This window comes from Alosa alosa, chromosome 3, assembly GCF_017589495.1.
Source record: "Alosa alosa isolate M-15738 ecotype Scorff River chromosome 3, AALO_Geno_1.1, whole genome shotgun sequence".
In the NCBI taxonomy this organism is placed as follows: Eukaryota; Metazoa; Chordata; class Actinopteri; order Clupeiformes; family Clupeidae; genus Alosa; species Alosa alosa.
The window spans coordinates 1,238,764-1,251,263 of record NC_063191.1 but is presented as its reverse complement, the minus strand read 5'-3'; the positions used below and the strand labels follow the sequence as shown (position 1 = coordinate 1,251,263).

Here is a 12,500-nt window from a genome sequence, read left to right as displayed (position 1 = left end):
GAAAAAAGGACCAAGAATAACACAACAACTATCGAAAGTAACGTAAATAAAATGAAAACATTTAACTTGACAAATAAATACAAAAAAATAACAGAACATTACATAAAATTACGAACATTACATAAAAACAAACAAAAACATGATGCCAGACGGAGTGGCGTGTCTCGCCAGCGTCCCCGTAACCTATCATGTTAAAAGTTCGCTGGTAAAAACATAAATATGTAGGTTACATACCAGATGTCACTGAGCTGTCAAAGAGGCTACGAAACCATCTCCGTACGTTATCGCTAATTAAACTCAGCAGACTGGTGTTAGCGCATAGCCATAGTTGCTGTTAAAATGCCTACTAGGCTTGCGCTGGGAATCTAAACACTTCAACACCGACATGTAGTCTCTAACGTGTTCAAAACTATTGCGTGTTATGGGTTAAGACAGGAAATTTCTTGAAGCATTTGGGAACACACTGAATTAACTGGAAAGTAGAGTCCCTGTTAGATTAGCTTGCTTGCAAATGCCGTTGTCCATGACCTGGCATTTCTATTTCTATATAAGGTATTACCATACCTTATGGCAAACCGCCTACGCTGGGTAAACTTGAAAGCAGAGCTTACCATTGTGTGTGCATGCATGGCAAGCTGTTTTAAGATTTAAATGTATTATTCGTAGGAGCAATGATATTGATAGTAAATTGAATATAACAGTTCAATTGCATGTTCAAATTTGTCTTATCAATAAAAAAAAAACAATTCATGCTTTAGACCATTTTAATTTAAAACATTTTAAAAACAAAGATTCGGCACCGGCACCGTTTAAAAAGTATCGATTTAGCACCGGTATTGGATAAAACCCAAACGATACCCAACCCTAGAAATGTGTGTGTGTGTATCACCTTCTCTGCTGCTGCTCTCCTCCTGAACTCTCGAATCTCATCCTGGTACTGCTGTCTGATCATCTGTAGCTGCATGAGGTAGTCCTACACACACACACACACACACATACGCACACACACACACACACACACATTACACACACAAATACACACACATAACACACACACACACACACACACACACACACATTACACACACACACACACACATTACACACACACACACCTGCTGTGGTCTCCTGTGTGCTGGGAGCTGCTGAGGTGGCGGGGCAACCACAGGCCTGTTATCATCTGCAGTGCTGGGACGCAGACCCTAATACACACACACACACACACACGTTACACACAAACACACACATTACACACACACACACACAATTGTTTTTTTCCAAGAGTAATATTATCGCTTATCACATCGGTACTGGCCACAACAAACCGCTAAATATTGCTTATCGTATCAGCCACAACAAACCGCTAAATATCGCTTATCGTATCAGTACCGGCCACAACAAACCGTTAAATATCGCTTATCGTATCGACCACAACAAACCGCTAAATATCGCTTATCGTATCGACCACAACAAACCGCTAAATATCGCTTATCGTATCAGTACCGGCCACAACAAACCGCTAAATATTGCTTATCGTATCAGCCACAACAAACCGCTAAATATCGCTTATTGTATCAGCCACAACAAACCGTTAAATAACGCTTATCGTATCGGTACCGACCACAACAAACCGCTAAATATCGCTTTACATTACATTACATTACATTTGGCCAACACATTTTTAACCAAAGCGACTAACAACATGGTAACATATTAAGTTTTAAAGTAATTCTTAACCATTTTAGGACAATTTAAAAAACAGTAGAGTACAGTAAGAATAAGTGCATCAGTGAGTGCTGTTTTTAACAGTTGAGTGTCAGTTCAAGACGGCTGGTAAGTGCTGGTATCAGCAAGATTTGTTGTAAGTGGTGCTATGAGAGGAGATGTTCTCTAAAGAGCTGGGTCTTCAGGAGGTTTTTGAAGATGAAGAGGGATGACCCTGCCCTTGTAGGAACTGGCAGTGTGTTCCACCAATGAGGAACAACAGATGAGAAAAGTTTGGATTGGCCTGAGCGTACCGGTGGTAGAGCTAGCCGTCGTTCGTCTGAGGAACGCAACGGTCTGGAGGCAGCGTATGTCTATAAGGGCATTCAAGTAGGTGGGAGCAGAACCGGAGACTACTTTGTAGGCAAGCGTTAGAGCCTTGAATTTGATGCGGGCCACCATACAGTGGGTCCCAGTTAAGTTTGGACGGGTTCCTTCAGGAATCACGCACCCCATTTTCTCAGCAGAAATGGCACAAACTGCAGTTGACACAAACAACCACAAGGTGTCACTTTGGAGTTCTGCCACTACTATTTTTGATGCGATCTGACTTACTGCTTCTATGATGCAGTTTTCAAGTCAGTAGAACAATCAGAGAAAGCTGAGCCATTACCAAACATATATGATAATACAATAGCGTGAGTTTATATATCTTATACCCTATTTGTCACGGTTACTTATAGATTTGATAGTGTAACGATAAGCGCATGAGACTTTCAGCGGGGGCACGGGAACTTAAATTGATCACGGTAGTTTAAGCTTACACTTGGCAAAACATTCTAATATGAAAATGCAGATGCAATTGTTGTAAAATGGTGCAGCTCCTTTAAGAAAGCCCCGTGTGCAGGGATGGAGAGAGAGAAAGGGATGTGTGTTTAGAACTTAGATGCGTGTGGAAAAAGTAGACTGTTGAGACTGGAGCGAGTCATATTCAAAATAATGCAAAAATAAATCCGCAGATAAAACCAATTATCCTCATTCATTGCAACCGCAGCATGCCTGCTTGCCGACGTTCAAACGAATAAGATATCAAAGCACCTTTTGTGTTTGAATGTAGCACGATTTTTTTTAAACAGCTAGACAAATGATTTAGCTAATTGATTATAGCCTGTACACCAGCAATTGTTGAACATTTACCTGTACAAATACATTGACAGTAGCCCAGCCTAACAAGCATGTTGCATGTTGTAGGCCTACTGTAGAAATTTCACTTAAATTGCAACCGCAACATGCCTGCTTGCCGACGTTCAAACGCCAACGAAAAAGATATCAAAGCAACAAGTGTTTTTTCTTTTCTTTTTGATCACGTCCGAATCCCAGGACATAACGCACTGGACCTTATAATAGGCTCTAGATATAATTCCAAAGGGGGCAGATAGGGGCCTACTGCACTTAACACTTAAAAAGATGACTGAAAAACGAAGCTTCCCGAAATTTGAAATTGCGATCAGTGACTGGCATCGGGTGAACGAAGCTTTTCGAAGTTGAACAGGCTATTAAAAACTATTTGCGCACCTCAATGTCACACAAAAGACTGGGCTCTCCCTTCTATGAATTGAAAAAGACGTTATGCTACCTGCAAACTGGCCAAAAGGAAGGAGTCGTAGCATGCAAGCTCCCAAATTGACCCAGTAGCCTACAGAAGGCATCAATAGCCTAAATTGTTGGGACTGGGGAGGGTCATGCGTTTTTTCTCAATCACTTTGGAGGGTCATAGACAAAATTTCTTGCTGGCGAGGGAGGGTCACGTCTTTTTTGACTAACGCTCCCAAAACTCCTCCAGTAGCCCCTTAAATAAATAATGAACAGTCCCTAATTGATTATAGCCTGTAGGCCTACACCAGCAATTGTTGAACATTTACCTGTACAGGACATTGACAGTAGCCCAGCCTAACAAGCAGATGTTGCAAAAGACGCAATTAATCAGAAATAAATAATGTAATCTGCATCGCTTTATTGAACAAACTGCAAGCAACAAGAGGGTTGAGTTTGCTGTGAGGCCAAACCCAAGAGCAGAGCCTATCTGTTAAGGCACTCGATAGGCTATAACGAGCTGTGTGCGCCTGGAAAGACAATAGAAGATGCTTTCTGAATAGCACAGCGAAGACGGCTCTGGGCCCACTTCCCCGATAACGACGGAGACACGCTCTTAAGAGGGTTTTCTACGATTCATCTTACGATCGTTCGTTTGTTTTTTCCGACTGTTTCCCGAACATGCTTGTAGCGTGAACGCGCATGCACTGCTCTTAAGATGCTCTTAAGGGGAGCTGTCCACGTTAATAGTTCTGAAATATCCTCTGATTTGACGGTGATGTCTGGTGACTGCACGTCACAGCTATAGGCCTACCATTTAAACTTCGGATCTACACATTAATTCACATCAATACGAAAATAGAAACACTTTGACATCTGCATGTAAGGATCCCAAGTAGGTTATATACCACACAGAGACATAAATCATTTTAATTATTTTAAGATTAGATTGTTGCACCATGCAATAATTTTTCGCGGTGCCACTTAAGAACACGTTTGAAGATAAGAAAGAAGTCGAGTAAGAAAGAGAGGAAATGTGTAGGCTTAGATTTTGATGCAGTAGGCTACAGACTAAACCACATGTTGCTTTCTCTGCTTTTTACCTCATAGGCCTAATAAAATATTCACTTAGCAAAGATAATGTCAAACTATTCTGGCAACGTCTCGTTTCATCACTTGATTGCATTTTTGTCCGCTTTTCATCACATTATTATGACCATTAAATGTAGGCTATTTTGCACGCTAAAATCTGATTCATCACAAGTAAACACAATAAAGAATGGGAACGTAAATTGGATTATGTATTCTAAATTGTAATTCCTCTGTATGTCCTGGTATGTATTGGTGACCTCAGTGAGAAGTACTGTTAAGACGCTCTTAGCCGGTAACGAGTACTCTGGAGCACTCGTAGATCTACGAGTGTTTTCACGATGCTCTTAAGCTACGATGGTTTCGGGAAACAGTCGGCAAATCTTAAGACGTTCGTAAGAGGGACTTTACGACGCTCTTAGGCTTAAGATGCTTTCGGGGAAGTGGGCCCAGGTCATCCCATACCCTCCCCCCACTTCCTGTAGCCTACCATTATGACTTTGCCGTTTTGGGACATTAAGCTTTTTCACGTTAAGCCCCCTCCCCACCCCTTCTTTCACAAGCAGTGGGGGGCCGCTGGGCACAAAGTAACACTTTTTGGTAGACAAAGGAGGGTTCTCCGCGCTTCTGTCGTTTGGCCACAATCCGTTGCAACCAGGCCAGGACAGATATTTTAGAGCAGGGGTGTCAAACTCATTTTCATAGAGGGCCACATCATTGAATATATAGGTTACTGAGGGCCACATAATCGGCGAACATGTGCATGGTGCAACCATGAAATCGGTAGGCTATTGCAGTATGGCTTATTCAAAATTGCTGTGAAATAATGGTCCTAACCACTTTAAAACAGTGTGGCTGAAATAAAAAAAACAAACAGCCTACAACAGTAACATTTTCAAATGCAACTTCTATGCCTACAGTATTAGTTAACAACTGATCAATATGTATTCGTTTGACATCCCTGTTTTAGAGAGAAGGAGAGACGCCGGTGCAGCTCAGATGTCTTCTTAATTTTCTTTATTCTTCAGTAAAAGGTGCAGAACATTATTAAACTTTGACTAACGTTTCGATGTGTCGATGTTTTTGACTAACGAACATCGAAACGTTAGTCAAAGTTTAATAATGTTCTGCACCTTTTACTAAAGAGCTGCACCGGCGTCTCTCCTTCTCTCTAACATTTTTTGGCTTTTGGCTAAAATCATTTGAGTTTCACTAGTCACATGTTTTAACAAGCAACACTTGTTATTGAACTAATAACAGACGTGTGTCGAAAATTGACTTTATTTTCCATACGGAGAAATAACAAATAATATGCAGAGTCTAACCAAGGTCAATCTTGCCAAAAAAAACCCTCAAACCTGAAAACACATGAGGCAAAAGTGCAAAACATCACAAAACTAACTAAACTAACACGCCGCATATTTTTTGTATTGCAATCATTGTAGCCTACAGTTGTAACAGTGCCAGAACAGTCGTTTTACTCCCCGTATGCGCCATTATAAAGAATGTTTAACGTGTCCCAAAAACAGCTATCAATGAATCACCAAACGCCTTATTAACAAGTATTGCCAGGAGCAACACCTTGCAAAAATGATAACAATAGGCCTTTTATATGGCTCTGCTCCTGCCTAGATTCGAACTCAGAACTGCCTGAAAGTTGCAGACCTGTTCTGGAAATACGTGCATTAACCCACTCGACCATCAGACAAAGCTATCTGCTTCGAGTAGGCCTATTGTAGGACAGTAGCCTACACTGGTTGCTGTGGCACAGTCTTGAGTGACCGAATTCGTTTTTCTTTGTCATATGAATGCTGTCATTTTGTTAACATTACTGTTAAGGAGATGCTGTAGGCAAAGTCTATATTTCAACCTTGTTAGTGTAGTAAAAAAAATCTGAACTATTCACAAGGTTTCTGGGCAGCATATTTACGTTCTGTTAGCAAGCGAACTTCTCATGACTACCGACAAAGTAGCCTACTGCCAGCTGACGAAGCTCTCATTTTAAAACATTACTGAGAGACAGGCACTGTACAATCAAGAAATCTTGCCACTGAATCCAAAACTATGTTTAACATTATGTACAAAGCTTATGCTACAGTGGACTAGCATGTTGCAGGGCTGCTAAAAAACAGAGAAACGACTGAAAACGGCCAATCACAGCCCTTGCTGTCGAATGCACCGCCTGGTTCGACCGTGGAACGCCATTAGCGGACTATGCTGCCCCCTGGCGGCTGCAGTTGTACTTACATTTCACCCAGCTGCGTGAATCACCATGATCGTGAATGAAGTGTCAATTTTTAACTGGGACCCACTGTAGGTAGCCAGTGTAGCTGGATGAGCAGCGGGGTAACATGTGCCCTCTTGGGTTGTAGACCAGGCGCGCTGCCGCTTATCGTATCAGCCACAACAAACCGCTAAATATCGCTTATCGTATCGGTACCGGCCACAACAAAACGCTAAATATCACTTATCGGATCAGCCACAACAAACCGCTAAATATCGCTTATCGTATCGACCACAACAAACCGCTAAATAACGCTTATCGTATCGGTACCGACCACAACAAACCGCTAAATATCGCTTATCGTATCGGCCCTACAATTCCATCTCAGTGCATCTCTACTGAAGACTAGGAGTAGTGACTACAGAGGTGATCGTGTTCTGTACCCATGAAACAATGTGTGTGTGTGTGTGTGTGTGTGTGTGTGTGTGTGTGTGTGTGTGTGTGTGTGTGCCTGTGTGTGTGTGTACCTCTGTGTGTGTGAGTAGTGACTACAGAGGTGATAGTGTTCTGTACCCATAAAACCCATGCACATTGTGCCCGAGCCCGATTAAACCCGACAATTTTTAAATACGTGGGCCGTTATAACTGACGTTCTCAACTACAATTCCAAGTTGTTTGAGCTACAGAAATCCGTTTAGAATTATATTAATGAATAATGCAGCGGAGGATGAAGAATGTAAACTATGTTTGTTTATTCAGAATGGAATGGATCGCAAATGAGTAAAATTATGTCCCTGCAGAAAAACTCAACGCATTTCTCTGTGAGGGATTGCCTCGCTCTCAGGTGTAGGCCCTATGCTTGGAGAAGTGACAAGAGGACATTGAAGGCTGGCTATCATTATTTCTGCCATGGCAAGCCTGCTTCATGTTCATCTTAAAGTCTTTTTGCTGTCATAGGTGAACATTGTGCACACTTAAATATATCATATTGGCATAGCTTTAGCTCCCCACCCAAGTAGGCTAATGAGTTAAAAAAAAAAGCCCGGCCCGAGGATAGTGGCTGGAAATATCGGCCAATATTGCGGGTAGGGTCGGGTCAAGTTCGTGCTTGGGCTCGGGCAGAGAATCTAAACTCTAGTGTGTGTGTACCTCTGTGTGTATGTGTGTGTACCTCTGTGTGTGCGTGCGTACCAGTTGTTTCTCTGCTCTGAGTTTGTACTGGTTGTGTGTGTGTGTGTGTGTGTGTGTGTGTGTGTGTGTGTGTGTGTGTGTGCGTGCGTGCGTGCGTGCGTGCGTACCAGTTGTTTCTCTCCTCTGAGTTTGTACTGGTTGTGTGTGTGTGTGTGTGTGTGTCGTGCGTGTGTGTGTACCAGTTGTTTCTCTGCTCTGAGTTTGTACTGGTTGTGTGTGTGTGTGCGTGCGTGCGTGCGTGTGTGCGTGCGGTGTGTGTGTGTGTGTGTGCATGTATGTGTGCGTGCGTGCGTGTGTGCGTACCAGGTGTTTCTCTGCTCTGAGTTTGTACTGGTTGGCCTCTTCTCTCCTCTTCAGATACTCTTCCCTCGCTGCAGCAACCCTGTAGCAGGGCAGATGAGCAGGTTACATCTCCCAGAGAAGTCCAACGGGCTCAACACTCTAACCACATCCCTCTCACAGCTCCCGTGTGGTGTGTGTGTGTGTGTGTGTGTGTGTATCATAGACTGGATAAATAAGTGTTTGATTAGAGCAGGCTGTAACTGACTGACATGTGATAAGGCTCTGGAATGTTGGGCCCGTTTCCATGGTGATCCTGGCGGAGAGGATGATGGGATGGGGGTGGGGCTTGCAGCAGGGCATGATGGGAAGGGGGTGGGGCTTGCAGCAGGGCATCCAGTTGGGCATGATACTGACCGTAGTAATCACCTGCTCTCACCTAACACAAACACACACACACACACACACACACACTCAAGGTATGCACACAAGATACACAGACACACACACATAAGATAAACACACACACATACACACGCTAGTGTCACGGCCCCTGCAGTGGGGCACCTACACACACACACATACACACACACACACACACACACACACACACACACACACACACACACACACACACACACACACACACACACACACACACACATACACACACACACACACACACACACACACACACACACAGCCATTGTGCAAAAGGCCTCAGACCCACCATCCTATGGGCACCACGGCTCTCAGCTCTGGGGCTCCTCACTGGGGGTCCAGGCTGCGCTTGAGGCCTAGGCCTCTCTGGAGCTCTGGGCTGGGGCTCTTACAAGAGTACACACAGACACACACACACACACACACACACACACACAGACACATACAGACACACAGCGACATACACATCACAGACACACACACACAGACACAGACAGACACACACACACACACAGACACATACACACACACACACACACACACACACACACACACACACACACACATACACACACACACACACACACACACACACATCACAGACACACACACACACACACAGATCACAGACACACAGACACACACAGATACACACACACAGACAGACACACATACACACACACACACACACACACACACACACAGACAGACACACACACTTGTGTTGAAATGTAGGATACTGCTAGGCTACTACTTCAGCCTCTGGCAAGCTCAGAAGCGACTTTTCATTGGCAACAGTATTAAACCAACCAACAATGTAGACAGTTTATTTCATTACTTAAATCGAAACAATGTAGACAATTATCACCTCAGCTTGTAGGCTATTTGGGGGCCGGCCTTTATTTATAAATAAAATCCCGGTCATAATTTGAGGATTTACTGAATGCACGCGTGTTTTAGACATAGTGCAAGCTCTAATCTCTGCACAGAACTTTTCTTTTATTTACATAACAATATTTAACCTGTCCCGTGGCATCAAGGAAGCAAAAAAGGAATACACTCACAAGATAACCACCCACTTCAAAGACAGCAGGAACGCACAAAGCCTATGGCAGGGGCATTCAGGCCCTCACGGGACTACAAGCCCGCCCCACAGAGCTGTGAGAGCAACATCCCTCTGCTCAACAACCTGAACCGGCTTCTTTGCTCGCTTTTGAAGCACAAAGCAGCACCTGCCCACAGAAGACCCCTCCCCTCCACACGAGCAGCCCTGTGCCTCTCTGCCGACAGCGTGAAGAGGACACTTGCTGCTATCAACACCAGTAAGGCAACAGGTCCAGACAACATCCCAGGTCGTGCGCTGAAGGACTGCGCAGGGGGAGCTTAAGGATGTCTTCACAGACATCTTTAACACTTCCCTGAAGCAAGCCATCGTCCCATCATGTTTCAAAGCTGCCACTATCATACCTGTGCCGAAGAAAACTGCTCCATCCTGCTTCAATGACTACAGCCCTGTGGCACTGACACCCATCATCATGAAGTGCTTTGAGCGGCTTGTCATGTCACACATCAAATCCATTCTCCCCACCTGGACCCCTTCCAGTTTGCATACCGAACCAAGCGGTCTACAGAGGATGCAATCTGCTCTGCCCTCCACCCAGCCCTCACCCACCTGGAAAAAAGAGACTCATATGTGAGATTGCTGTTTATAGACTTCAGTTCTGCATTCAACACCATAATACCACAACAACTCATCTGCAAACTTGACAAACTGGGACTCAGTACCTACCTCTGCAACTGGCTACTGGACTTCCTCTGTCAGAGGCCTCAAGTAGTAATGCGGTTGGCAACAATACCTCAAGCAGCATCACACTGAGCACAGGGGGGCCCCCAAGGCCGTGCTCAGTCCGCTGCTCTTCACCCTGCTGACGATGACTGCACTGCAACCTACAGCAACAATCACATAGTGAAATTTGCTGACGACACAATAACTCTGGTGGGTCTCATCACCAAGGGCGGCGAGACTCAATACAGGTTGGAGGTCGACCATCTGACCACGTGGTGCAGGGACAACAACCTCCTGCTGAACGTCAGCAAGACCAAAGAGATTGTTGTTGACTTCGGAGAGGTCACACCCAACACCTGCCACTGACCATCGACGGTGCTGTGGTGGAGAGAGCGAGCAGCACCAGCAATTCCTGGGGGTGCACATCAGCTAAGACCTCTCCTGGACCACCAACACTGCATCACTGGCTAAGAGAGCTCAGCGCCGCCTGTACTTCCTCAAGGGAAACTCAGGCGAGCAAGTGCTCCACCAGCCATCATGACCACATTCTACCGGGGCACCATTGAGAGCATCCTCTCCAGCTGTATCGCTGTGTGGGGAAGAAGCTGCACTGAATACAACAGGAAAGCCCTGCAGCGATTGTGAACACAGCTGGAAGGATTATTGGTGCTTCACTCCCCTCTCTGAAGGACATTTACACCACCCACCTCACCCGCCAAGGCGCCAAAATTGTGAGTGATGCAAGTCACCCTGCTCACAATCTGTTTGATCTACTGCCCTCTGGGAAGAGGTACAGAAGCCTGCGCCCTCCCGCACTACCAGACTCATACCAACAGCTTCATACACCAAGCTGTAAGGATGCTGAACTCTCCCTCCTCTCCCCCCTCCACCCTCAGCTACATAACATCCTGGACATTGGACCCACAATGGCCAGCCTGCACTACTCCACTTGCACACACTTGTACACTTTACAACTTGTTGTTGTTGTCCTGAAAACACAACACTTCTGCTGCCCTTACATAACTTGCACCACTATGCCACTTTCTTTCTTACTTAGGTCAAACAGAACTACCCAAGCCTTTTATTGGCCTGACTTTGCACTAGTATTTTTATTGACTGTCTATGCACAATTTCAACCAAATTTTGCTGCTCTTATTTTTTTCATTATTATATGTGCCCTCTTATTTACTTATTTACTTACTTTTTTGTTTACTTGAATGTTATGTTTGTCTGTGGACTTAAATTGGTAAAATATGTCTTGTCTTCACCGTGGGATAGTGAGAAACGTAATTTCGATCTCTTTGTATGTCTGGAACATGTGAAGAAATTGACAATAAAGCTGACTTTGACTTTGACTTTGACTTTGATTTAATACATTTTCCCGGTGGTGACACCCCTGAACCCCCTCTAACTTTTGGGCTTACTGTAAATGTGAAAAAATGTCTGATCTGACTGTGGCAAGTTCACTTAGCTCCTGATCTCATTCCACAAGCCTAGAGCGCCCCCTTGCGGCTGTAGACGGTAATGCACAGTGGCCCCCAACTGAACATTTTAACCAGAAAATGTAGGTACACCGTAAAGCAACATGCTAACCAAATATTCACACTGCTAATTTCTACTAATTTCGACTGTATTACTAATACCGTATTTTCCGGACTATAATACTTTTTTTCATAGTTTCCTGCAACTTATATCAATATATAGGAACGTGACATATTACCAACCGTCACGTATGTCCAACCTCTTACATGTATGTGTCACTTAATATTCATTTCTATACAAACCAAGACGGCGGATTCCAAAAATTACATTTTATCGTAACTCGAAAAGCTGTAAACAGTGTTGTAAGGCTGCGTGTACAAATCCACTTGGAGCTCCAGTGGAATTTTGAATTGCTGATGAGAATTCTCGGGCTAACCGTTGATGTGCAGTGAGAAAGGTTGGAAATAGGCACCCACCAGCCCAGCACTCCTAGCGTGGTAAACACAATCGGATATTTCAGGCAGTAAAAGCCCCGGTAAGAACCAAACCAGATTTTGTTCAAATCTACACACCTACAGTATGGCTACTGAAAAATGTAAGGTTAATTTAGCAAATGTTATTTTAAAGTATTAAAAAACATTGTTGTTTTAAAAATTTAGAACGAAATGGTTGGTAATTAGCACGTTGATTAGCACTTGAATTTCCCCTGGG

The 12,500-nt window shown here is 44.1% G+C and overlaps 1 protein-coding gene across 1 annotated transcript in view; it reads right to left on the bottom strand.

The window, feature by feature from the left end:
• LOC125292218 (serine/threonine-protein kinase Nek5-like) overlaps positions 1-12,500 on the bottom strand; it is a gene marked incomplete at its 3' end in the record, with an annotated part of 56,419 nt that overhangs the window by 20,566 nt on the left and 23,353 nt on the right. Inside the window, exons 11-15 of the mRNA XM_048239423.1 lie at positions 8,811-8,908; positions 8,353-8,519; positions 8,105-8,183; positions 1,116-1,202; positions 890-973 (exon numbers count right to left, since the gene is read on the bottom strand). Coding sequence (XP_048095380.1) covers positions 890-973; positions 1,116-1,202; positions 8,105-8,183; positions 8,353-8,519; positions 8,811-8,908 — 515 coding nt within the window. The remainder of the gene's footprint in view (positions 1-889; positions 974-1,115; positions 1,203-8,104; positions 8,184-8,352; positions 8,520-8,810; positions 8,909-12,500) is intronic.